This window comes from Aquarana catesbeiana, linkage group LG10, assembly GCF_042186555.1.
Source record: "Aquarana catesbeiana isolate 2022-GZ linkage group LG10, ASM4218655v1, whole genome shotgun sequence".
NCBI classification, from domain to species: Eukaryota; Metazoa; Chordata; class Amphibia; order Anura; family Ranidae; genus Aquarana; species Aquarana catesbeiana.
In genome coordinates, this window is record NC_133333.1 from 180,921,157 (window position 1) to 180,949,095 (window position 27,939).

Consider the following 27,939-nt stretch of genomic DNA (forward strand, 5'->3'; position numbering starts at 1 on the left):
CGCAGCATTCATGAACTGTCAATGTGTGTGGCACTATTGAAAGACACACATCTCCCTACAGCTCTGCACGTCTCGCCACCTGTGACTGACAGCACCTCACTTCCGGTCTGTCCCTGTACAGTGGCACGAGCGCCTCCCAGCCAATAGCGTTCAGCCATGGAGCCTCCAGCGGGAGGGTGTGTCGGCCGGGAAGGGGCGTGTCCCGTCACTGGGCTCGCTCTGTATAAAAGCAGGTCGCTGCGGTAATCGCTTCTCCTTTTCTCAGTCGGAAAGCAGAGGGCCCAGGTAAGAGCAGGTACACCCAGGAGGAGTAGTAATAGTGCAATCTCGGCACCTACTTATTTGTAAGGCGCTTATGATCTATATACATATGATCTGTGCTGTATACCATCTACTGTACTGATCCATGTCTCAGATATTTCTATCCCTCTATGGAGGGTGGTAGCAGATTCTAATGATGGACTTCATTCTGTATATTGTCAGAGCAGCCTTGTTTATTGATTCATTACACACCAGTGCAGAGTCAATGGGGGAGGCTCTTGCTGGGCTTCTGCCATGTTGCTATGTGATCAGAGATGAATGCAGGCCTGTTCATGCAGAATAAACATTGTTGCTTGGTAATGGCTGCCTTAGTGTTAGAGTGGTGTCCATCTTCCATCTACTTGGTAAAGGTGTCACTACCTCTGATGGAAGATGAGCCTAGCGGTGACTGCACAGCATGCCTGCAACAGATGAAGGTCCCAGCTGCTGGTGGACAGAAATAGATGTCTCCTTGCTCAGGGTGGGATTCTGATTCCTTACTTAGTCCTTTTTTACCTTTAACCCCTTACTGTCGTTATACAAGCAACGTTGCGTAACAGTGTGCAGAATCCGTCCCATTCATTACTGCTCAACTGAAATCCAATGCGGGAGGGGGGGGATGTGAGCTTTTCTTATTACTAAAATGAAATTCTAGCATGGCTTCAATTTCCTCTGTTGTAAGATAGCCAGCCTCCTAGATGACTGTCAAAGGAACTGAGTCATCCTCTTAAAATGGATGTGGATTTGCACACTGCATCGTTGCTTTCCCTTGGGTGCCTGTGTTGCTAAGCCTTTACTGGAAGATGCTAGAATATCTGGGATTAAATGGGTTAATTTGCTAACGTTCGGTTTGGCTAATATTGGGTGCCTGCACTAGGTAGGTGGGTGTGGTACATGGAGGCGTCTACTAGTGGCTGCCATGTTTTATAGCTGGGAGCGCAGGCTTGCGTCATAGGATAGATTTTTAATTTTTCTTAAAGGAGGGCACTGATGCGAGTTTGGGGGTTTGTTCACCCCATGTATTTTGAGCTGCAGTGATCTGCATAGATTGATGTAAAGGGCAACTAGAAAACAGTTGTCTGTGACCTGTTCACACCACTATTGTGCGCTTTGTCTACGTTTTAATGGCTTGGTCACATAGCAGCCATACTGAACGCACAGCCTGGTGTGCATCGGGAGAAATGGTGCCGATCCCAAAGTATTAGATGGTTTACTTTTTTATAGAACTCAATATATGGAATTGTGACAAATGACCTTTCATTAAATTCTATTGGCTGCAGTGTGAACTGAAGGCTTTTTTGTTGCATGCGATTTTATACCTGCCGTGGATGCGCCCCTATGCAGCAGAGTCAAATGAGTAATTTTGCCTTCAATAATGTTACAATGGTTGTAACAAGGCTTTGCTCCCTTTTAGATAACATGCACCCCCTTAAACAATGTTCACCAGCATTTATGCAGTATAGCTTGCAGGCTGGTGTAAATGAGCCCTTAAGGATCAATACATATCAGCAATCCACGCCACTTTGACAGTAGTATTGTCAATTCTCCCTTTCTTAACTTGTTGCAGTTAGATGACAAGCATCAGTTAAATTCTGGCCTGCTTAAAATTGGTGGCAGTGGAGTACAGTAGATGCCCAATGTAGATGTCTTGGCAGCCAACGGTAATTGCATGTTCAGCCACTGAGCCTTTCACGTTCTACTGTGTGTAGCAGAATTAAAATCTGATTCCTAACAAGAATTTCAGGCCGGCTGTAAACTATTTGGCATGAAACGAATTAATAAAAATGGTTGCTAGGGTAGGCATATGCTGACATCAGCGGTTGTTAGGGAAGGCATATCCATAAAGAAAAATGCAGAAGCCAATTAGAATTCAGCTTATTGGGTATTAAACTAAAATCTGAATTTAATTACTACCCTTTGCGTGAAGTCTGGTCCTGGAGCTCAGGTTGATGCTGTTGACTTTTCCATTTGTTCTAAGACCTCATATTTCACATGTGAGAAACTGCACGTCCACACAGCAGACATTTTCTTGAAATGAGCAATACTGCTGCTTGATTCATTGGGTTTTCCACATCTCCGTTGCCAGGGCCTGTCTGCAAGAAAGGAAGTGATTTTATGAGTAACTCGCCCCCTCCTACGGAAATGAGGACACTCAGGACTTGCTCTATAGCTGAGTGTTCTGATGCAAATCTTCTTCTTTTTTTTTTTTTTTTTTTTTTTTTTTTTTTTGGAAATAACCTGACCAAACACACCGGTAATGAATAGGTTAAAGGCAGCCATAGAACGCCATTCTGGATTAGGATGGATGTGAGCTGCAGATCTCCAGGCGTTGAGTGAGCCTGGCCTTAGAAGTGGGTCATTGCTGACCAGACTGTGGGATTTGACAGCAGAGAATTGTTTTTCTCAATCTGTCGTTTCACTTTAACCTTTGTACTGTATAACATTGTACATTGATTTCTGGTGTGGTGTAAGATGTGGGTGTTTTGCAGAGCACAGTACAAACCGTTCAGTGACAGAGCCCCTTAACACCATTACATTAATGCACTAATGCATGTGTCCAACTTGTCTGTAGTGGTGGCTTTTCCATCTCGGTTCTGCAGCGCATGCTCCAGAAAAAGCTGCTACAAAGAAGCACCTACAAATGCATAGATCTAAATGGGTACTTATGAAATCTAAATGGTGGATGCATTATTAAATCATTTAAAGGTACCTGGCCTAAGGAATCTGAGAATTGGGCTACATGTGATCAAAGCATTTGATAGGTTTCTTATTACCAGGTGTGCACACCTGCTACATAGGGGTTGATTTTTAAAACTGGAGAGTGCCAAATCTGGTGCAGCTCTGCATAAAAACCAATCAGCTTCCAGGTTTTACTGTCAAAGCTTAATTTAACAAACTGAAGTTAAAGCTGATTGTTTACCATGCACAGCTGCACCAGATTTTGCACTCCAGCTTTAGTAAATCAACCCCATAATGTCTAATCTTCTAGTTATGTCCTATGAGGCAACAACTTGTGCAGATTATTCCTGCTTTCTCAGCACACATGAATTGGAATGTCAGAAGAATCCTCTGCATCAACGCCAGTCTTTGCTGATAAGAGTTCTCTATACATGGGGTGACTCCATTGATTTCTAGCAGTGAATGGACGTGAAGTACAATAATGGCAATTTGTAACCTTCTCTTAATTACGAGATTTAGGAGGCTTTATTCCTATAAGCTACCTTACTGTAAACTACTTTTATGGAAAGTATATAAAAAAAAGCTAGCTGCAATTTCTTGCTGAGACTTGGCCTTGTTGGAAGACTCCCCCCCCCCCCCCCCCCCCCCCCCAATATTTCTCCAATAGTGCATTTTGGGGGGGGGCTTTGAGTGCTTTATCTGCTGAGGCAGCCATCTTGGGTTCACTTGGTAAAATCATACTAGGGCCAGTTAGTACAAGAGGCAGCTAAAACTGGCCACAGGTGACTTGTTTTTCTTTTGGCCAGCACACTGATTGAAAAATAAGATTCATCCGTCCACAAGCAAGGTTGTTAGGAATCCTCCCTGCTGACACATTGTAGTCTGATTGCTGGACTCTTCTGCTATTACAGTACACTGACAAGTTTTCCAACCTTCCAAAGTACACCAACGATCAATTTGTCAAATGGGGACAGCCACACATGGTCTGAAATTCAGCTAGTCCCTCCTGAGCTGGTTGCTTTAATCAATGGCCAGCTTAACCTACCATTGCTGGGTTTGGGCAGAAGCTCCACCAACATAGGGAAAACATGCAACTCCATGCACATGATGTCCTGACTGGGAATTGAGTTGAGGACCCCAGTGCTGCAAAGCAGGAGTGCTAACCACTAAGCCACGGTGCTTCTCTAGATGTTATATACTGCATCGTGAGACGCTCTTTGACGCTCTTATGATTGGTCTATTTAAATGGTGGATAAACTGAACTGCCTGTTCAGCCAAGGTGGCACAGCTTTTGTAATATCAGAAGAAGCCATGTGTTTGTATGCCTTTTATGTCAATTTTACATTGTAGCACCTGGTCTAACCTTGTAGAATGGTCCATTGTTCACGCTTTGTCCTATGTGTCCTTGAAAACTGACTTGATCTCTGAGCATGCCCTGATGATGCTATGGAGATGTCACATGAGCTGAAGAGATGCTACGTGTGAGCAGGCATATTAATGAATGGAGGCTGTGTTCAGGCACCCAGCTCTTCTGCCAGAGGAGAAATGTGTCAATAGTTTTACATGTATTTTTAAATCAGATATCCCTGTGAAGCTAGTGTTTTGTAAGGTGACAAGAGGAAATTTACAGTCTGAACCTAAAGAGTTAACACAATGCTGCATTTCTGACGTTGCAGGGAAGGCAGGGCTCGGCAACCCAGGAAGATTCATAGTCAAGGACGTTGCTAGCAGGGTTTGTGTACAGGGATTTAACAGACTGCTGAATATAAAGCTTTCATCAGTCACGACTCTGATAGGCGACTAGTACATATATGTTGGGTTAAAGCATCGCACATTAAGAGGAAAGTCCTGGCAATGCTCTGACCTTGGTGAGGCATCAGGCCCTGTGAAGCCACTCCTTTAAACAATGGTGGATTAACCCGTCCTTCCCTAGTACAGGATGCTGTCTAGTAGACATGTATGTTAATTTGTGCTTGAAGACTATCCTGCTAAATTCTTAATCCTTGTAGGAATCTACCTTCTTGAACACTCTAACATCTTTAGATCATATCGAACGACCATGCATCTAACCTACTAAATGAGCACTTATTAAAACAGACAACGATTTACAGTGACAATCTCTAGGAAGTCTCCCAGTTTCCTGAATGTGGCCTTCTGCTGCAGCTATGACAAGATAATTCATCACTACTACACTCCCCTGTTTTACAGTGTGGCATCTCCATTCATTAATACACCACCTTTCATGTAGAATCTCAGCTCTCAAGTAGCAATGACCTCTGAGCATGCCTAGATAGAGATCAGATGGGTCTGAGAAGGGCTGAATGAATATAATTGGGCAATATTAAAAGCAAGTTAACTTGATTTACATTTTTTTGGGGGCTAGACTTGTGCTTGTAAAATAAGGCATAATTAACTATGCTACTGTTTTTATTTTAGGTAAACCACCATGTCTATCCAGAAGATTCACGCAAGGCAGATTTTTGACTCCCGTGGTAACCCCACTGTGGAGGTTGACCTCTTTACAGCTAAAGGTTGGTAACAAAATATTGCCTCTAGAAAGTGTGTGTGTGTGTGTGTGTGTGTGTGTGATAATCCAGGGGCAGGTGACAGTCAGGTTCAGCAGATTGTAATAAATATGTGGGTTTCCCCCGCATCCAATTCGCATGACAGGCGAGTGTGACCGGCTCTCAATGGAGCCAGTTCACACAGGTCTGTGGTGGCTGTGGAGTGGATTGCAGAAGGGTCCTGTGTGTGTGTTTGGTCCCGTTCAGGTGTGAATTCAGGCAAACATCAGGCACAAACCCATGGCCACACATATGACCCCTACCTTAATAAGGGACTTGGCAGAAAAGCTAATCAACTAGGAGCATATAAAATGTGGGGACAGCTTTGAATATACACTAAAAATGGGCTATTTGATCAATGTTTGAAAATTGTGCCACTATGATTGTTCTCACCATCTGTGGTCCCAGCAGTCAAGTGCTGAGGTATGCTGACTACCATAGCCAACTACTGATATTGGTAGTGGTCTGTAATTCTGATCTCTGGCAAAGGTAAATTTGTCAAATTGGAACAAGTGTACAAATCAGCTAAGGGAAGTCATGCTGCATGCTTGGGTTAGGCCCTGTTAACATCTGTACGTTGGGTGCAGTGTGAGGAGGGGGGGGAAACCACTTCTACATCTTTAATTTGCTTTCATTAAAAAAACATGTTGGAGTTCAAAGGTAGCACACCTAACGTACACCATGCCAGAGGCAATCATACCACAAACCTTTTCTGTAGGTGGTCAGTGACAGCTGGCATGTGACAAAATTCTTTTAAAATGGCAGAATATAGGTTTTACTATTCAAATAGTCATGTCTGTATGCTTGATGTACAGATTGAAGCCTAAACTTGAGCAATGTTTTCTGGGGAGAAATGGTTTAAAAGCAGCTCTTGACTTGCATGCTCCTTTATAGTTTCAGGCAGCATCTTTATTCCACTAGGTATAGTATGTAGCTTGGGAGTTGGGGCATGACGACTGTTTCCATAAGATGCTTCTGGGATGGTGTTAAGGTGTGAGGAGAAACCTGCTTTGGGTTTTGCCACTGAAAGAAGGTACACTGAATGCAAATATTTATTGAAGGCTTGCATATTCTAGCCAGAGTATGCTTGGTAATCTTCACTCTTATTTTTTCCCTGCCCTATTATACTTGACTGATCTAGCAATAGATTGGAATTACAAAAACAGCTGAAGGCATAGCGAACAGGTGTCTTAAGAGTTTGCCATGCATCTATGCTCAATATGAAAGAGGTTGAACTGTTGAGGTCAGTCTCTGGTACCACTGAAGACTTCATCTCTACATACATGTGTAATATGCTCATTGCCTGTATTGCTGGGGCCCATTCACACCTGCGCTGCATTGTGGGTTTTTTTTTTTTTTTGCTGCATCAAACACATATAAAATGGGTTTCAATGGCATAGCTTGCTCCAATGCAGTGCATTCCAGTGCTTTTAGTTCCAGAGAAAAGAACATGCTGCTTTTTTCCCTGAACTCTACAACTGTATTAGAATGGTAAAACATCAAATGCAACGGACCCCAGTACAGTGAAACATCTGAAATATATGCAGGGACGCTTCAAACGTGTTTAAACTGCTTTTTTGTGGTGTGAACAGGCACTAAAGGCCCAAGTGAAATGTGGACACAATGTGGTGAGAATTACTTCTGCGCTTGTGAGCGTGCGTTATGTAATTGGGTAGTATTTGTAGATGGTGAAAAGTATAAAGGAGATGGTAATGCGTGTCCCGCTGCCTCAGCTGACCAGGGGTGGTCTGGAGAAGACTTTGTGGAAGGAGGGCGTGTGATCAACCACTTACATCCAAAAACATATTTTAGTTTAATCGTGTATAATGGAATACAAAAACAAATAAATATCACCATCTGAATAATACAAATACTAGTTTCATAAAAACAGGTAACAAAATATACACTGAAAGATTAAAATAGGGATTCACATTGGTAACAGTCAAAATGATTTGATGGTTTGACTGTCACCAACGTGAATTCATTATACGTCTAGTGTACAGCACACACCTACCATGTGCTCCTTACTATCCTGTTTTTGATCTGTATTCCACCTAGACAGTTTGGATGTGGACTGCTTTGGAGCTCAGGATAAGTAACTTTACATAACAGGACACAGCTTCCAACTAGCCACCCCTCCCCATGTACACATGTCGGCCTATTGGCTCACACATACTGTGTTCCCGTTCTTTCAGGCTCTGATGAAGAGGTGACACTCGAAACACGTCAGCCTTTTATAAACATCTGCCTCTACATGGGCATATCCCTATTTTAACCTTTCAGTGTATATTTTGTCACCTGTTTTTATGAAACTAATATTTGTATTCAGATGGTGATATTTATTTGTTTTTGTATTCTATTATACATGATTAAACCAAAATGTTTTTGATGTAAGTGGTTGATCACGCGCCCTCCTTCCACACACTAAAGGCCCATGTTGGACCTGATTTTCTCCTGTAAGACTTGGAAAATGAATGTAAAGATTAAACTGTTTCTGTATTTTGTTTAGCAGTGATGTTTATCAGGGAGTCCTCATTCTTTTTAAGAGGTTCAATTTACTCAGGTGCCACATTTTTGCACCTTTCAGGGGAAAGTGGGGTAGCGGATACTGGTCTTTGGCAGGTATCCTGTTCTCATTTCCAGGAGTCCGTGCTGCGGCCCATGTCACTGCTAGGGTTGCCACATCATCCCTTTAATCCAGGACACATTAAACAGATTTGAGGCCCTATATAATGCAGATAAGGCACCAAGTGAGTTTAATTACCACCTTAATCAGCCACAGAACCTGTGTAATGTGTCCTGGACTAAAGGGATGATGTGGCAACCCTAGTCACTGCTCCCTCCTGCTGCTGGGCCAGTAGAAGAGGGAAGCAGAGCCTTGCACATGCGCAGTAGGTTTCCCAGGGTGATTCCGTAAGGCTAAACTGCCGGGTTCCCTTACTCGCAATGGTGGCATGCACCTGACGGCTGATGGAAACATCAGCTGCGGTGCTGACATCGCTGGACTCCAGAACAGGTAAGTGTCCTAATAAAAGCCAGCAGCTGCAGTATGTGTAGCTGCTGGCTTTTAATTTTTGCAGTGGTGGGCGGAACACTGCTTTAAATCTAAACATCAGAGTAAGTTGACTGTTCCAGGGTGAGGATTACCAATAGCCAGCTATTGCATACAGATTACCCCCTGCATTGCGTGCACTATTGATGCAGCCCACCTAAAATTGGGCTGACCACATCCAGTGGCATTGCTACGCCATGCAAATCTGGGGAATTGCTGCTAAATTTATGTTAACTGTTATAATGCCATTATTGGCCACAGTTGGCTAAATCTTTACCTCCGGAGTACAGTATTCTGATGAAGATGAGACTGGGTACTTTTGGCAGTCAGTGGGAAAACATGTTTGATCGCTATATCAACTCTGTCTTAGGTTTTAATTGGATATGACATGTATTGAGACTGCCCAGTGAGGCTTGTTATGTTAAGATGGGCAAACAGTTTTAGATGAATTGTGTCTCTCTTGTTAAATCTGAACTCTCAGCAAGGTCATCATGGTAGATTAAACGTTTGGGCACATTAAAGCCCCTTATTGTGAGTTTATTCACTGGTGACCACTGTTTTCTCTTTGCAGGGTTGTTCCGTGCTGCTGTACCCAGCGGTGCCTCCACTGGTATCTATGAGGCACTTGAGCTCCGTGACAATGATAAAACCCGCTACCTGGGAAAGGGTAAATTCTTTACCTTCGGTTTAACTGAATAAATACTGTTATGGTGCTGGGAGGTTTTCTGAGGGTCCTGTGGGGTTATTCTTCTAACTGGCTTCAGACGTATGAGTTAAAGTTCAAAAGTAACTATTTTTTCTTGAAGAGCCCAAATAGGGTGGTGGTTCCATACCCTGTATGCCTGAAGGCACTCTTCCATCAGACCCCAAACCAGGGTGGATTTGATTTAAATCACTAGTAAAAAGGCTGGATTTAAAACAACTCACATTAAGGCCTCTTTCACACGAGGGATCCGTATGTCCGTTTTTCATCCTTCCGTTTTCGGATGAAAAGACGGACATACATGTATCCCTATGGAGCGTCAGATGTCAGCGGTGACATGTCCGCAGACATCTGACCCGATCGGGTGACGATGGACACTACGGTCCGTCATCATCCGATCCCCCATAGGGGAGAGTGGTGCTCTGACAGGTCCGTAGCTGCACAGTGTGCAGCGATGGACATGTCATCTTTCTGCTCAGCAATTCCTGCTGAGCAAGCGGGTGTTCACGGGGCGGATCATCACTGATCCGCCCCGTGTGAAAGAGCCCTAAATCTTTTTTTTTTTTTTTTTTTTGGCAACTGTCATCTCTGTCCTGCAACAGCTCCTCCTCTGACCTGCTGTTGACTCACCGACAGTATAATTCACTTTAATGGGATGTGAGGAATGTGGCGGCAGCAGGTGGGTGAATGCCTGCCAACAGGGGCTGCCATGATGGATCTGAAATGACAGGTGCTCTTTAAATGTAAGGGCTTATTCTTACTGGTAGTTAGTATCTTTAATATTTGCAAACAAAATGAAGGTTTCCTATTTAGAATAAGCTGTCAGATTAATAAAATGGCGCTATGAGAACCAATTCAATCAGTTTGTAATGTACATAGACAATACAATGAGATAAAACATAGTTCAGGAATATTCCTTTATCTCATGGTTACTGTAAAATTGTGTAAATGCAGTGCATGTTATCTCAGCTTGCAGGGCTTGGATTCATTGAACGAGTTTACGAATAATGTAAATATTGCAGAATATACAGCTTAATTTCATGCTGAATAAACTATATTAATGTATCCTAAATGGAAAGCTATCTTTATGGATATTTTTACTCCAAAAGCATTTTATTAAAATAAATTTTATAATCAGGAAAGATATTTAAATCAAAATCCCCTTTTTATCATTGCTTTATATCCACCCTGCCCCAAACCATTGTCATGGGTTTTACCTTTTTTTTTAATAAGGTTTTATTACAAAAAACAGGACTAAAGTCCTGAAACCTCTTATGGCAAAATGCTCACAGAAATAAAGGGCATATAAATATACAAGATACTGTGGTGTTTGTGATCAATGGACCTCTTTGGGATTGATATGGCCATGCATATTTAGCTGTTAATGGGTGAACCATTCCAGGAAATTTCAATCAGTGTTTTCTTACCTGTTTTCTTGTCCTTCACTCAGGTGTTAACAGAGCTGTGAAATATATAAACGAATTTCTGGCACCTGCTTTGACCACCCAGGTAATGGGAGCTTGTGCCCTGCACTCCTCCCAGCGCATGGGGTTTGACTAACTTCTCCAAAGTGACATTCCTAGACGGCCCGCTTCTGCTTGCCTAGTTAGAAATGCATGCATTGTAAACCTATAACCACACAATTTATTACCACAGTCCTAAGACTTCTGTGCTGTTGGCACACTACATGTAAAATTACTAAAAGCTGTTCACACTAAACTTGTGGCAATGAAAGACGTTAGTCTACTGCTTTGTGGTCCACTGATCTGAGGTTTCTCAATTCTGTGACCCTACCAAAGGCTCATATGAAATGCAGATGTCTAAAACAAGTCTGGTGTGATGGCATGTTAGTGGGTCCTGAGGACAGGAGTTGAGAACCACTGGCATAAAGGCTTTTTAGCAGGAGTTGTCAGTCTAGTAATGTCACTGGAGCATGCAAATGTGTGATATGTGCAGTGATTGAATGTGCTTGTCCTTTCTAGGTGTCTGTAAAGCCGTTGAGCACATCAATAATACCATTGCACCAGCACTGGTTGGAAAGGTACGGGATCTTGTCTTGCTAACTCTCTGCTAACCTTGTCTTGACTGTTGTCTTAACTTTTTTTTTTTTTTTTTTTTTGTCAGCAAGCATAAGAGGGTTTATAGAAGTTTGAACTTTTTGTAGAAAATATTGCCATAGTACAACTTTGAGGCTTTTAATTCTTCAAAGGGAATACTACATTGTAGATGGTAACTTGTGGGTCTGCAAGGTTTTAAACTTGTATTTTTTTCCAGTTGTATAATCTTTATCTTGCAAATGTTTAATCACTTTAGCCCCGGACCGTTTGGCTGGCCAAAGACCAGAGCACTTTTTGTGATTCTGCACTGCATCACTTTAACTGATAATTGCGCGGTTGTGCGATGTAGCTCCCAAACAAAATTGACATCCTTTTCCCCACAAATGGAGCTTTCTTTTGGTGGAATTTGATCACCTCTGCGGTTATTTTTTGTGCTATAAACAAAAAATGGTGACAATTTTGAAACCGCATTTTTTATTTTTGCTATAATATCCCCAAAAAATATTTTTTTTTTCCTCAGTTTAGGCCGGTATGTATTCTACATATTTTTGGTTAAAAAAATGCAATAAGCATTTGCTTGGTTTGCGCAAAAGTTATAGCGTCTACAAAATAGGGGATAGTTGTGGCATTTTATTAACTTTTTTTTTTACTAGTAATGGCGGAGATCAGCGGTTTTTAATTGTGACTGCGACAATATGGCGGACACATAGGACACTTTTGGAGCTATTTTGGGACCATTCACACTTATACAGCGATCAGTGCAATTAAAAATGCATTGATTACTGTGTAAATGTGACTGGCAGTGAAGGGGTTAACACTAGGTGGTGCTGTAGGGGTTAAGTGTGTCCTAGGGAGTGATTCTAACTGTAGGGGGGAGGGGCTGTGTGTGACATGACACTGATCACTGCTCCCAATTACAGGGAGCTGTGATCAGTGCCCTGTCACTAGGCAGAATGGGTAAATGCTTGTTTACATTAGCATTTCCCCGTTCCTCTCCATGAGATGATCGTGGGTATCCCTGCGGACATCAAGTCTGCGGGGTATGTATGGGCACATAGAAACAAGCAGCACTGCTGTACAGTGACATGAATGAAAGCACTGATTCAAATTTGGTGTACTGAAACATGCCTTGTGCTGCTTCCTGCTGGTGCTGATCCTCATTAGCCTATAAAATGCTGTCTTACCATGCAGGCTTGTGTGAACCTGGCCTAAGGCTGGCCAAACATTGTACAATTTTCCTTTTTAGATTTATCAAAACCATATGAGGTCAAACCTAAACACTTTCAATTTGTATGCAATCGGGGAGACCTTTGTACTATGTAGTTGATGGTAAATCTAAAGAATTGAATAAGAAAATGTGTATAATGTTGCCAGTTTAAGTAACACATTCTCATTATTGGTAAAACTCCCTGTATGTTGGGAAGGGCAAGTTTTCACTGTAGACATATGGGAACAGGTGTGCTTGGAAACTTGATAGATAGCTGTAGGTTAATTTAACAAGTGCACAGCTTAACTTGCAGATGACATCAGTGTTTAGCTACTCAGCAATGCATCTTCAGCTCATGTGGCTGTTTGGTTTCAAAGCTTTTTTGATCACACTAGCAATTTTTTTTCCTCAATCAACATGCATACCATACAAATTATTCTATCTGGTTAATCTGACCTCTGAAGCTGTTTAATCGAGAGTTGGGTGTTGTGGCGATTTTGCTAAGCAAGTGGCAAGTCTTAAAGTTGGCTAAAGCTGGCAGTAATGGGGAAAATATGCCATACAGAGGGCCTAAAACAAGCTCACCATGCAGAACATTACCTGATTCACAGAACCCTGGTTCTTGCACACTCTGCATACCTGGGGCATGTGGTATGGTGCAGTTAAGAGTAGATGGTACCATCTCAGCCTCTGACTTTCAGTTGTAGTTGAGACTTCAATAAAAATTACCTGATTCTTGCACACTTTGCTGTGCTTCTATAGGGAAAATGGTAACTCTACTGCTTGCCTACATATTGCTCGCCTCATTTAGGTGTGGGTTTTTTCATCACTTATTTGGTTTGCCTAGGCTTAATTGTATTTTTTTTAAACTCGCAATTATAAGCTTTCCTGTTCCTACAGTACCGGGTATCACTGCTGCCGAGTGGTGCCACCTGCTTAAAGTACCAGCAAGGGCTTTAATGTAAACCTTTAGTGTAATAACTAATGTGTTGCTTTAATTGCACCTTGATCCCAACAGCATCCACTAACTCATATTATATAAAGGTGGAAGCTTTATAATCTCTCTTCTTGCAGAATATAAATGTTGTGGAACAAGAGAAGGTTGACAAGCTCATGCTGGATATGGATGGAACTGAGAACAAATGTAAGTAATTGAACAGTGCAATACAATGTGTTCATGTATGCTATAGAATATTTTAATTTTCAGTGACTGGTAGCATTGTTGCCACAAAGAACATAGGTTGAATAGTATTGCAGACTGTACTGCGGTGGTAAGAATTCATATGATCCAAGCTGGCCTAAACAACTTTAAGAGCTCCACCCAAAAGGGAGCTCTGCTTGTCTGTTCACCATGGCGAACTGACCTAAAAGTTCGGGCCCCACACAGCTGGTCCTTTCACAAAGCACATCACATAAGAGGGAAATTGGTTGTGAAGCCACAAGGACAGGTACGTACCCTAATAAGTCATCCACTACAGTATTTGTAGCTGCTGACTTCAATTTTTCTGAAGGAGCCTGGAGCTCCACTTAACATTAGTTTTGAAAATACAATGTTGGTCACTTTCTAATGCAGTTAGAACTATGCAAGCACTAGCTACTTTAGCTTGGTTTCAGAAATGCTTTCTTAACTGAAAGTTTAAAAATTGTCTTATCACTATGCTTGGGGCAGGGTTGCAGGGCACTACAGTGTGCATATTATAGTCTTGGCCTAAGGCAAAATGCAGGGCTCATTTAAATGACAGCCTTTGATTCAGAGGGGGCGTGTGCCAGAGCCTAGTTGTAATTAAGGAGATGTGACTGAACAAACTAGCCAATACAGGCATGCTATGTGCTTGCACCAGTGTCCTGTACTTCAGAACGACCAGCTAAATAACAGGTGAGCACACACTAAGGAGAATTTTGAGGATGACACACTTTAAAGTAAATGTGGTATTTTGGTTTACCTTGTCCACTCATCTCTCCATAACATTTAAATGGCTACCCATGGAGAGGGTGAAGGGTAATGCAATGTCACTTGTGACAGCTGTGAGGCTGCTGACATCCCATCAAAGATGGTGCCTATACACAGTTTGGAGGTCTACACAAGGGTTGCTTTTACAAGTAAACATACCATTTTAAATGCACATGGGTCTTTTGGAAGACTTTTGCGGTGACATGGTCTCTTTACTACCGGTAGTCTATTCTCATAAGGACATGTGGTGCATTTAAGTCCCTTTAGTCTCCCTAGAAAGAGGTCTAAACAGTTATCTTGGTGTTTGTGTGGCATTCAAACAGTGTAAATACTGTAAGTGTCATAGGCATGTACAGACTGCCAAGGACCTGGTTTGCTTGTTAAACTAAAGAATTAAAGAAAAATTGGTGCTTAAGTATTGGTCTAAAACTAGAGCTGGCCTTGACTGCTTTAGGCTGTTTCCATCTGCAAACAGATGGCCTCTTCTTCTTTGCAATATTGTAGGACAATTGGATTTAGTAGGCTCAAAATAACACTCCTGCCCTCAAATAAGAATTTGCTTTAATTTGATTTAAGGCTTTGATCATGTGATGGCTAACTACTCCACTTCCCTTGCTATGCTCTATCCAAACTAGTCCTGCTATGAAAGTTGGAGCAGTTTTGCGAGCCAACATTCTGATTTTAATCAAGATTCCTCTGGATGATGTGCTAGCCTTAAAGCGTTCGTTACCCTAAAAAATTTAAAAAATTAAAATGCATTTAAAGCATGTTATACAGCACAGTGATTGTGCTGTCATTTGGCCCCTTCTATCACCTGAAATACTTTGGCTGATCCTGCCTGGCTATGCCCTCCCCTCTGTAAACTGACCATGGTATATCATGGCTGCTGAATCCTGGCACCATGGCCAGTTTACATGCCTCCATTATCTGCTGCTCTCTTGCCCCCCCATGCAGCTGACCTAACATCTACATCTTTATACTGTCCGCGCTGTCTCCTAATCCTGTGTCCCCGTGGGTTTTTATAAAAACCTGCTTTCAGTGGCACTCACATGACCGGCCAGCTCTCTCCTCCTCCCCTCCTGACTAACGTCACCGGGGGAATCTCTGCCCCGTTTGCTGTACCTATCAGATGAGAGCCAGCCGGTCACATGAGTGGCGCTCTGAAATTATATACTGTGTGATGTGGGTTTTTTTTTTCGCACACTATTAGACAGCGCGGATAGTATAAAGATGATAGTGGCTTAACAACCACTTTAATTTGTTGCTGACTCCTGAATGTACAATTACAAGTGTAGTTTTCTGGAAGAACTCTGGTTATCATGGGAAGGGGAGTGTTGCATCTCCCAGCCTCCCAAACTAACAAATATGGTTAATGCAAGAATGGTTAGGGCTCATTCTCTCAGGCAGAAGAACACTGCGTTTAGATGCATACGGCAGTTTTGTATGCAGCACTATAGTAATCAGCCCATACACCTCATTTTACATGTGAACGTGTGCTGTATTTAGCTGTGCAGACACATAGGACACCTGCAGGACTGGACAGATCTGCAGATGTAAGCACATTAAAGTAGATGTAAACCCTCACATATACCCAGTGAACAGCCTCAGATGATACACAGATCACAAATCTCCCTACATAAGATTTTTTTTTTTTTAAAGCATGTATATATGCTGTCTTCAGCTTTATATATTCTTTAGAAAGTTCAGATCATGTTAGGATATTTTCTCTTCCTGGTTGGCAGTGAAGCCTGGGCATACAGCCAAGACTGCGTGTGTGTGTGTGTGTGTGTGTGTGTGTACTTTTTCCAGCCTGGTTTTGTTTGTGTCTGAGAACTTGTCAGATGTTCTCAGGCTGATAACAGAGCAGGAGATGGCTACGGGACGTAGTGCTTTCAAGAGGTAACAAAACACTGCAGATATGCACCAGGCTCAAATTTCATGAATCAGGTTTACATCCACTTAAATGTGTAGCCATTCAGTTGAATGAGAGAATTATATGCATCTAAACATGTACTTCAGATGCAGATTTTACACTAGTTCTGCCAGCAAGAACAGTTCTGTGTCAAATATGCATATGTCCATGGTAATGAGGCCTTGGGTTTAGCTAAAAAAAATTATACTCGTAGGTGCCTGCAGCATCAATCTGATGCTGAATCTGCCCCCACCCCCTGTCAGCTCCAGACCGAGAACTGAATGATCAAACACTGCTGACAGCTCAGCTGTCTTCAGAGCTTTCAGTCACCAGCTCTCTGCTCCTCCAGTGCTCATTGGAGTGCTGGACTGTACAGGAGGTGGGAACAGCTGGCTCGGGCTTACTGAGGCTGTGCCAGTCCAGGCATGTGGTTGATCTTTTCAGATTACAAAAATAAAATAGAACATAGGACCACTGACTTGTACTATGCAAATTTGGTATGTCTACACTGGTTTGTCAATTAGATGGGACCCCTCCTGAAGGTACAAAGAGTCAATTGCAAAACAAGGGCCTGAGACAAAGGTCTCCCAAAGAGTAGCAATAACTACTCTTGGGAGACATCTTTGTCTCAGGCCCTTGTTTTTGCAAGAGATCCATTCGGAGCCTGCGCTGACTGACGTCAGCCGGCTTTAGCACGGTCTCAGGTGTGTAGAAATAACTGCACCCTTGTGATCTGTAGGTGTCTAGCCAAAAAAGCTTTGGCTTTACTTCTCTAATCTAGTGTAATTGAAACGGCTTTGTGATGTAAAATCTAATTCAATTCACTAACATTGTGACTACTTTTGAATTCTAGCAAAGTTTGGTGCTAATGCCATTCTGGGAGTGTCCCTAGCAGTGTGCAAGGCTGGTGCTGCTGAGAAGGGAGTTCCCCTTTACCGCCACATTGCTGACCTAGCTGGGAACCCTGAGGTCATTCTGCCTGTTCCAGTAAGTTGAGTATTTTTAATGTATGCTATGCAGGTTGACTAATACACTTCTCCCTTGCAGAGAAACTTTAAGAGGGTTTTAAATAATGTTGCTGCTTAAATGGAGCAGTACTTCATAGGTTTAGTAATTGAAGACCAGCTTAACCTTGCATTGCAGTAATGCTTGTGCTACAGTAACATAATAGGCATGCTATTAAAGTGGTTGTAAACTGTTACACCACTTGTACCTAAAAGGCTTACCTGTAGGTACTGTGAATATCTCCTAAACTTACCGACCTCATCAGCGTATGCACTCCGAGTGACATCGCAGATCCGGCCACTCGCATAGCTGGAGCCTGCAAACCCGGAAGAAACAGCAGGGGAAGATGTGAGCGGGTGCCACTGGAAGGGCTTCATTCTAAGGGAAGTAATTCATAATGTGCTAGTATGTGATGCATACTAGCACATTATGCTATTTTAGTGGTTTTTTTTTTTTTTTTTTTTTTTTTTTTGTATTGCAGTTCACAACTGCATTTTAATGTTGAATCCCAACACTAAAACACATTACAACATCGCATAACATTATTGTGCACTGTATTGGTAAGACTGGTTTGAAGTGCATTGGCCAGACGAAACGAAAAGGTGCCTAATGCACCACAAGGTAGCATCACTTGGCACAGGATGCCAAATTTAGGGAGACAGGGTAGTGCTGCATGAGGTACACTGTTTTCACACTTAAACACTAAAACCATAGAGGGTAAAACTGGGGTTATAGCAGTTTCAATAAAGTAATAAAAAATGTCTGCATTTTGACAAACCTAGGCAATCATCCACTGAACCTAACCCTTAAAATAGCACAAAGGACCAGCATGCTAAAGTCCAGTGATTCCAATGTGTGCCCCATACCCTGTACTGGGGGTTTTTCTGGCTTGCGGTAAATTGTAGCGACAGGAGCGAAAAGGTTATGTCAAAACCCCCTAGGGCACAAGCAGCAAAACTTTAGTCATTTCAAGCCTTTAGTGAGTGAGGGCTAATGGTAGGAAGAAATATTTTGGCAAAGCGCTAGAATACTCTGCAGGCACCAGATTTAGGGAAGGTATGCATCTGAATTGGGTAATATTGTGTGTGTGTCTCTTTTTACCAGTAAGTAAGATCATGGGAAAACAGAAAGCTGGGTTTTTTTTTTTTTTTTTTTTTTTTTTTTTTTTTTTTTTTTTTTTTTTTTTACGGCCTCTAAAAGCCCCTCCATGTTATCCTATGTGTCCATGCACACAAGCTGTCAGGTGTTTGGAGGCATAAGTGTTTAGGAGCAGTAGAAGCCTGTGCTTCCAGGAGCAGGCAAAAGGAATTTTTTTTTTTTTTCTTTCTTAGAACTAGCGTTTAAAGTCCTGTTTGCAGATGAGGAGCTGCATTGTCCCTGAGCTCGTTCGTGCCTATAGAAGTTCAGGGCATAGAATTCAGTTTCAAGCAATCTGGGGAAAATCCATCCCTGGACATCAAAGGTCAAACCTAAGATGTTTCACTAAAAATGCAGGTTATTGAACTGACTACTTAGCTGTGGTTATCCAAAAATCCTGTGTGTGTAAAATGTTAAAGTAGCTGGCCTTATGTGCTGAAAATCAGATTTTCAACATCTACTTGTCATTTCAGGCATTCAATGTGATCAATGGTGGATCTCATGCTGGTAACAAGCTGGCTATGCAGGAATTCATGATCCTGCCAGTGGGGGCATCGAGCTTTAAGGAGGCCATGCGCATTGGTGCTGAAGTTTATCACAGCCTGAAGAGTGTGATCAAGGAGAAGTATGGGCAGGATGCCACAAATGTTGGTGATGAAGGTGGATTTGCACCAAACATCCTTGAGAATAAGGAAGGTAAGGAGGTCTGGTTTCTTCAGGCCTTAAGAATCAAAATTCTGGGTAGCCAAAAGTTGAAATGGCTCTGCTCTACAACCATAGTAAAGAGAACTTCGCAACATTAGATCTAACTTCAGAGCTCATAATGATTGAATCATGTGGCTAGTTCTGCCCTCTCAATCTTGCACCATATTTTGGAGACAACGCTGGTGCTGGCACTGTGCTAATGTTGCTCCCAATTCCTTGACGGGGGTGCACTCCTCGTTCTGCACTCCTGTGATCTGTTTTCAGCCTACAGCAGGCTGAAGCCGCAAAGTTGCTCTGAAAAGATCCCCACCATATGTTCCCCCGAGGCCTGGATTGGCACCTGGCTCAGCCTTAATGAGCCTCTGAGACAGCACTCCAGTGAGTGCTGTTAAGGAAAGCAGAGAGCCACTGACATTCCCTCTGCTGAGCAGAGCTGTGAGAACTGAGTGACTTGTGGTGTTTGATCACTTAGTTCTCACTACAGTACCAGCAGGGGACAGATGCAGCATCATTTTTAATCCATCCAGATGAGTGTGTTTTTATATTTTTCTACATATCCAGAATCTCTCTGCATTCTGTGCATTTAACTTAAAAACCTTCTACTGTCTGTGGCCACCTGGCTCCTGCTGCTGTCAGTCAAATCCAGTGAGCAGAAGAAGCAGAAGATGGGGCTAAGATGCACTGCATGTCTATAGACTCTCAGCCCAGCTTGGGAATGAGCCTGCACATCTGCCCCCATAGCAAGCAGCTTACTATGGGGCAGATGGATCCCAGAGGTTTGGGGCTGCTCTGTGCAATTCCATTGCACAGCGCAGGCAAGTATAAATCTGTTAAGCTCATAAGAACATTTTTACACCTGCTTTAACCATAAGGCTGCCTTCACACCTGAGCGTTTTCAGCTCTTAAAACGGCCAACAAGCAAAATCCCATTCATTTCAATGTCACCTGTTTACATCTGAGTGTTTGTCACCTGAAGCTCAAAGTACATGAGCTTCTTTTTGGGCAGATTACAGGGGTGTTTTGTTTTTTTGTTTTTTCTTTGCAAAATTGCATGACTTTCTGCCTTAAAACAAAGAGCTCAGCTGTGATTGCAGCCTAATTGCTTTGGTGAGGGCCTACTTTTTCATGCTTGAAAACCTGCTGCAAGCTCTACATTACAGCTAGATTACCTGTTTTCTACTCTTGTAGAATGCAGTAGCATTCAAATTTCTACTTTAATCTATTCCACTTTAATGTAAAATACCTTCTTTTAGTTAGGAGTGATTATCTGAAACGGCTGCTTATAAGCACTCTATTCCATGACTGTCTTGCTGAGTTCTAGTCTAGTGAGACTTTAATACTGGAAAAGTGGTAACAGCCTGTTACTGTATATTACCAGGCTGATGTGCTGTGCCAGTATCTAAACATAGCTCTGCTACTCCACTATGCAGGAGAGTGGAGGTCATGGAATGTTAATTGAATAAACAGCTCTAATTTTGTTATAGCACAGATCGGCTGTATATGCTCAAACTCTCTATCCTTGGGCTACGGGAAGTCTTTAAGTTCTCATGACCTCTTGGATCAGAATTTCAGAGTAGTGTGTTAGGATGGTGTTAAGATCAGAAATCTCAATGGCATTAATTGCTTCCTAGTAGAAATTTTTAGGGTACTGCAGTAAATCAAACTAGACATGTTATACTGCAGGCTAGTGTGGTAGCAATGCTGGTTTGACTAAACATGCCCTTTTTAATTGAATGTATTGTAAAGCCTTGCAGATGCAGAACATGTTAAAATGGTGGATTGCATGTATGCATCTTTACACAACGCTTCCATAACCTGGTTACTGATTTAACTGTTTTACTCGCTTTGGTATTACTATACCGACTATAAAAGGTCAAATCTGCTCATGGCAGTAGAAGGGTTAATCCCAAAATCCTTAAGTTCTATTAGTCATTGGAAACCTGAATGGGAGAATTGTCCCCATCTTCATGAAACTATAAAGCTGGCCATGCAATTTGTATTTTACAAACTTTGCCAACTAGTGAACTTGCCAGTTTGGATTTAAATTGCATAGATTGTTTAGGTGGGCCTTTACATCGGTCTTAGTGTGGCCACCACATGCAGATTCTTATAAATGTTCAAATTCAGGTTTGGAACAATTGACATTTCTTGGTGATCGCGTGCCTATTGAGAATAGCCAGATGGTTATTGCACATAGTATGCTTTGAACAGAATAGTATAATAAAGGCTGGTTACAACCACCAATGCAAAATGGCCACATAGGATTGGGGTCAGCTTCAGCTGGTAAGCCCTGTATTTGGCCATGCTAGGTCAGCTCCATCTGCCACACCTGAGCCTTCATAGAATGGAGAAAATGGAGTTGGTGAAGATGGCTGCTGGCTAACAAAATGGTACGAGCATTTTGGCAGATGTTTAACTAGTACAGACTTGTCATAACTTCAGACATGACCTTGTATGATGAAAGTTAAAGAAGTTCACCTTGGTAACATGTTACCAGAGTTTAGGGTGTAACATATTGTGAAAGAGCACCTACCTTTGCCCCTCTAATCCCCTGCTGTGACAGCAGGTGGTGATTGTCTCCCTGCACCCATTATCACAATTTGGTCAACGCTGTGTGGTCATACAGGGCTCCACCCACACAGCTGTGTCATTCCTTCACAGTGATCTGTGAATGAACTACAACTAACCTCTTCCACGGTGGGAGTCCATCCATAAATGTAAAGGAAATAAAAGTCCCAGAGTGGAAGATGAGACCCCTTGTGAGAAGATGGAAATTCCAATCCACTGGTAATTCTAGATGACAAGCCCTCCACCGGCAAACAAATGCTCTTACCAGAAAAAGTGGACCCCTGAATTAACAGAAGGTCAAAAATGCTTGTATCCACAATGGGATGATGGTATTTGCCAGCACAGCAGTGGAACCGGAATATCCAGGGCAAGTGTCAAAAAATAAGGACACGTTCTAATTGCTCTCCGTTAAATCATTTAATAGTAAAAGATCCACAAGTGGCATAATGTGATGGCGCCAAAATCGCACTTCATATAAAAACAAAGCCAGTGTACCTATGAAACACAGGGTCCAGAGATGGCAGCGGGTGATGTCTGTAAGATAGCTCCGTCCCATAGGATGTAATGTGTACGGGAGAGGAGCTATCTTGTGGAAGTCATCCGCTGCCATCTCTGGATCTTCAGATCCTGGGTTTCATCTGTACACTGGCCTATTTTTATATGAAGCGAGATCTTGGCACCATCACGATATGCCACTTGTGGATCTTTTACTATTTAACGGAGCACAATTTTTTTTTTTTTTTCTTTTTTTTTTCTCTCCACTTGCCCTGGATGTGTTGGTTCCACTGCTGTGTTGGCGAATACCATCATCCCGTTGTGGATTCAAGCGTGTTTGACCCTCTTTGTTCAGGGGTCCACCTTTTCTGGTAAGAGCATTTGTTTGCTGGTGGAGAGCCTGTCTCCTAGAATTACCAGTGAATTGGAATTTCCATTGTCTCACGAGGGGTCTCATATTCCACTCTTGGACTTGTAGTTCTTTTACATTTATGGATGGACTCTTCTTTATCTTGCACTGCACTTTTTTTGGTGTATGAATCAGGAAAACCCCAAACATACTACTTTTTAACTTGTACTTTTTAAATAACTAACTTTCCTATTCCCTTTTCCCAGCTCTGGAGCTCCTGAAAACTTCCATCAGCAAAGCTGGATACACAGATAAGATTGTGATTGGAATGGATGTTGCTGCATCTGAGTTCTACCGTGATGGAAAGTATGACCTGGACTTCAAGTCCCCAGATGACCCTTCCAGATACATCTCACCTGACAAGCTAGCTGATCTCTACAAAGACTTTGTTAAAAATTATCCAGGTAATGTGTGATTTCAAACATTGTAAATGACAGTCAGCAGTGTTATGACCATGTATAAAGTGAAATTTATCTGGGCCAACTTTTCTTCTAGTTGTGTCAATTGAAGATCCATTTGATCAGGATGATTGGGATGCATGGTCAAAGTTCACTGCTGATGTGGGAATCCAGGTTGTTGGTGATGACTTGACTGTGACCAACCCCAAGAGAATTGAACAAGCTGTGTCAAAGAAGGCCTGCAACTGCCTTCTCCTGAAGGTTAACCAGATTGGAACAGTCTCAGAATCTCTACAGGCGTAAGTAGTGCATACTTGGTGAATTGACAGTGCTTCACTGAGATGGGAAAGACCCTTGCTGATAACATGTGCAGGACTTTGCTGTTAACTGGGTTTGATACATTTTTGTTCAGTATCCATAGTTATTTGTGTACATTAATCTTTAAAACTGAGTTCCACCCAAAACTGTAACTTCTGCTTTAACCACTCCTCACCACCTGACATGCCACATTTGGCATGTCATTTTTTTCCTGGGGGGGGGGGGGGGGGTGGGTACCTAATTTTGACAGGTACCCAGCTTCTGCTTGCGCCACCTAGGCAACTACTCTTCCCCCTCCAATCTTCTGGAACATGTCACAGGTCCTAGAAGATTGCTCGGCCATTCAGGACACGTAGCTCGACTCACACATGTGCAATGCGAATCCACAAGCTGTCACAGCCGGGGTGGCCACACTAGTGATGTGGGGAGAGAACCAAATCGGTCTGTAGGACAGGCGAGTTAAGTCAGCAGCTACACTTTTTTTGTAGCTGCTGACTTTTACTAAGCAGAAAAAACAAGTGGAATTCTGCTGTAATTTTTCATAAATGGTTGCACAATCTTGTTGCATTTTACAAATCACTTTAGAATGTTTTGGCGTTAGAAATATTTTTAGGCCAAATGTGTGTAAAAATGAAGTGGACCAGTGGCAAAAGGGTTAACTCTTGTAGTGTTGGCCTGAATTTTGGCTTAGTCCCCTTTTTTTTAGCATTGACATCTTTCAGGCCATTGCAGTGAATAGTGTTACAATGGTGGGATTTAGACTAGGACTATGTAGAAATGATACTCCCTTGATGACCAGGATTATGGCCGTTCATATAACTTCCAGAGTGTATAAAAACTGCCTCTAGTCTGTTCAGTTTGGATATTTTCAAAATCTAAGCTTTAAGAGGTAGCATTGTGTAAAAATATAAATTTCTTACAGATGCAAGCTGGCCCAGACCAATGGCTGGGGAGTGATGGTCAGCCATCGATCAGGAGAAACTGAAGATACCTTTATTGCTGATCTGGTGGTCGGCCTTTGTACCGGACAGGTAATTCATTTGGTTATTCTTGGCTTCACATTTTCTTTTTTTTTTTTTTTTTTTGTTTTATTTATGCACCATCTGATCTTTACCCACTTCTAGATCAAGACTGGTGCCCCATGTAGATCTGAACGACTTGCAAAGTACAACCAGATCCTCAGGTATGCAACAATAGACCTTTTCCTGTGCTCATAGAACCCCTCCAGAATTCAAGTCTTTTCTTCATGGCCTTTTTTTTTCCCAAATGTTGGATAACCGTTCCTACCACTTTAAATTTGACCCTGTGGGTTAACCACTTTCGTTATCTCAGTTGATGCATGTCTCCCTCTGCTTTATACAAAAACTGTTTACAGATTGGTGCTCACATGACCCACTGGCTCTCTCTCCTTGGCCTGACAGGTTCAGGAGAGGTGGCCCTGCCCGATGCAGCTGTCATGCAAGAGGGCTGGCGGGTCATGTGAGTGCACCGTTCAGCACTCTGTAAACAGGTGTATAGCGTTTTGTTATAAAGCAGTCACAGGGGGACATTACATGAATTGATTGAGGTTAATGTAAATTTTAACCCTAATTTGTGTAGCGGGAGGGGCAGGCACACATGGAGCAGGCGGGGGGAGGGGACAGGAGACATAGCAGATGAGAGGTGCAAACTGACCAGTGTCAGGGCTCAGTAGCCATGCTATACTGTGGCCAGTTTACAGGGGGAGGGCAGAAACTGGCTAGATCAACCAGGTATTTCAGGTGATAGAAGGGGCCAAATTACACAGTACAAGCACTGTATAACATGAGGATCGTTTCCCTTCAGACTTAAAGGGGCTGTAAACCCTTGTGTTTTTCACCTTAATGCATCCTACAATTACAGTGAAAAACACCTGGCAGTCACCAGCCCCTGAGCCCCCTTATCTCAGCAAGGGCATGCTGTCCCTCTCTCCACGGAGTCCTGGCTGTTGAGTGGACAGATTGATAGCAGCGCAGCCATTGGCTCCCACTGCTGTCAGTCAAATCCAATGATGTGGGGGGCAGGGCCAAGTCCAGCATTTGTGTCTGGACTCAGGAGCATGCCCACAAGGTAACCCCCCCTCAGAGTTCATCTCTAGAGGGTTATCTGATGTGGGGAGGAGCTGCTGGGGGACCCCAGAAGAGGATGTTCAGGGCCACTCTGCAAAACGAGCTGCACAGTGGAGGTGAGTATGTTTTAAAAATACAAACTATCCTTTACAATCAGTTTAAAACATTTTTAGGCTATGCTCTTTAAGGCATTCACAGCTTTGTGGGTTTAGACAGTGCTCCAACTGAACTCAATATTCCATTTTTGCTTGCTTGCCCTGTTTAAGTGGCTAATTCATTAGAAGAAAACTGGTATACTTGGTGGTTAATTAGGATTCATGTTCATTTTTCTATAATTCTGTAAGATCTTTCTGTCTTTGGAAAGATTATGGTAAAGTTAAAACCACTATTGGCTGTTTTACCCAGTGTGAGCTTTTAAGCAATTTACTACGGCCCCACATTTATTGTGGCAGGGCGACTGCTCTGGATCATGTACTTAATACATGATCCCCTACTTCTGAGTAGGGAACGCAACGCTGCTATGACTGGACACAGTGGGTGCCAGCCAATGGATATCTGCCGGCATCCGCTGATCGGCGAGGACAGACAGAGCTCTGCCTATATAAATAAGACAGCTCTGTTCTATCACATCCCTGCTGACAGATTTTCTTTCCCTGCAATGCAGAAAATAAAATCCATCAGATTCCTAAGTAAAAACGGAACATGGGAGACGCACTGGTTAGACACACTTAACCATTTGATCCATCTAGATGTTTAACCCCTTTCCAGCCAGTGTCATTGGTACAGTGTCAGGTTTTTTTTGCACTGATCCCTTGGTGTTACTGGTTCCCACAAAGTGTCAGACTGTCTGCTGTTATATCGCAGTCCTGCTATAAGTTGCTGAACACTGCCATTACTAGTATTAAAAAAACTAATTCCAGTTTATATCACGTTTGTAGAAACTAACTTTTGCACAAACCAATCAATATATGCTTATTGGGATTTTTTTTTTTTGCCAAAATATGTAGCAGAATACATATTGGCCTATATTTATGAAAATTATATTTTTGTAGTACAAAGCAAATTGTGTGTTGGTTTTTTGTTTTGGTTTCTTTTGGTGCAAAAAATAAACTCAGGTGATCAAATACCACCAAAAATTCTATTTATAGGAAAAGACAACTTGGGTACAGTGTTGCATGACTGCAACTGTCAGGAACGCAGTGCTGTATTGCAAAAATGGCCTGGTCATGAAGAGAAATCTTCCAGAGGGCAAGTGGTTAAAGATGGATCGCAGGACTCTCCCTAGCAGGCACAGAAGGCAAAAATGTTACCTGTTTTGACCCTCTACATATTATTCAAAGCTTTAAAACCAATTTTAGATGTATTAAAGTGGTTCTAAAGCTAAAATGTTTTTGCCTTTATTCACTGCATAGGGTAGCTTTTAGTACTTGCTGTGCCTGGCTGCAGTCTTCTCTTCTCTTACACAGGCACTGACAGTCAGTGTTATATTATTGGTTCCTGCTGCTGTCAGTCAAATCCAGGGAGGTGGGAGTTGGGATGAGCTGCACTCGGTGGACTCTCACAGCCCCACTTGGGAGCAAGCCAACAGGTGCACCCCTATAAGTCGCTTCCTATGGGAGTGCACCAAGAAAGCCTAGAGCACCAGCAGAAAAGGTTTGGGGCTGCTCTGCAATACACTTTCAGAGCAGGTAAGTATATGTTTTTGTTTGTAAGAAAAAAAAATCTCTACCTTTCCTGTCATTTTTCTGTCAGCCATTCATTTGCATCTGCTGGCAAGTGGAAAGTCAGCAGTGTTGCTGGTGTGGATTAGGAAATGCAAATCTGCCAAGACAGTCCTATAAATTGATTTATATATGGTATTAAACTGAGCAATTTTCTTCCTTAGGATTGAAGAGGAGCTTGGATCCAAGGCTCGTTTTGCTGGTAGAAACTTCAGGAAGCCAGTCATCAACTGAGCAATTACACACAGAGCACTTATCCATCTTTATGTAGTCACCATAAACCTAGTCTGCGGGCAATGGCCTAAGTTTCACTGCTGTAGAGGCCTGATTTGCAGTGCAGGCCTCTCCAACAGTGATCAAGGTGTTCATCACAACACTGCAGTTTCTGACCTTCCAATCCCAGAAGCTTTGCTGCTTAATAGGATGATTCCTTGTCTCACTCTGAGTGCCTGCATGTTTGTTCCTTTTGTTTTCTATTGTGACTTTGGTCCTGAACACTTCAACCTTGTCCATTCGTACTTTGTCTTGCAGTCTTGTTGGGAGGCTAGCTAACGGTTTATGTGCAGAGTTGAGATGTAGTTTTATGAAGAGGTAATAAACTCTTAAGATGAAGCGTGTGTTTTGTTTTTGTTTTCTCAATCTTCTCCATGGAAAGTAACTAGCCAAAATGC

The 27,939-nt window shown here is 42.4% G+C and overlaps 1 protein-coding gene across 2 annotated transcripts; it reads left to right on the top strand.

Moving 5' to 3' along the window:
- Positions 1-150: 150 nt before the first annotated feature.
- ENO1 (enolase 1) lies at positions 151-27,880 on the top strand. Of its 2 annotated transcripts, none has more exons than XM_073603023.1 (12): positions 151-285; positions 5,416-5,510; positions 9,167-9,262; positions 11,281-11,339; positions 13,637-13,706; positions 17,279-17,412; positions 19,041-19,263; positions 22,951-23,148; positions 23,240-23,441; positions 24,383-24,491; positions 24,585-24,643; positions 27,433-27,880. In XM_073603023.1, the coding sequence occupies exons 2-12, from the start codon at positions 5,426-5,428 to the stop codon at positions 27,500-27,502; spliced, it is 1,305 nt and encodes a 434-aa protein (XP_073459124.1). In that variant the 5' UTR covers positions 151-285; positions 5,416-5,425; the 3' UTR covers positions 27,503-27,880. The 2 variants fall into 2 exon arrangements, with proteins under 2 accessions (XP_073459124.1, XP_073459125.1); XM_073603024.1 differs by lacking the exon at positions 151-285 and adding an exon at positions 4,679-4,711.
- Positions 27,881-27,939: the final 59 nt, after the last annotated feature.

Coding starts and splice junctions, on each gene's coding strand:
- ENO1 (XM_073603023.1), top strand. CDS start 5,426: ATGTCTATCCAGAAGATTCACGCAAGGCAGATTTTTGACTCCCGTGGT. Junction 19,264..22,950: donor CATCCTTGAGAATAAGGAAG/GTAAGGAGGTCT, acceptor CCCTTTTCCCAG/CTCTGGAGCTCCTGAAAACT. Junction 24,492..24,584: donor TCGGCCTTTGTACCGGACAG/GTAATTCATTTG, acceptor ACCCACTTCTAG/ATCAAGACTGGTGCCCCATG.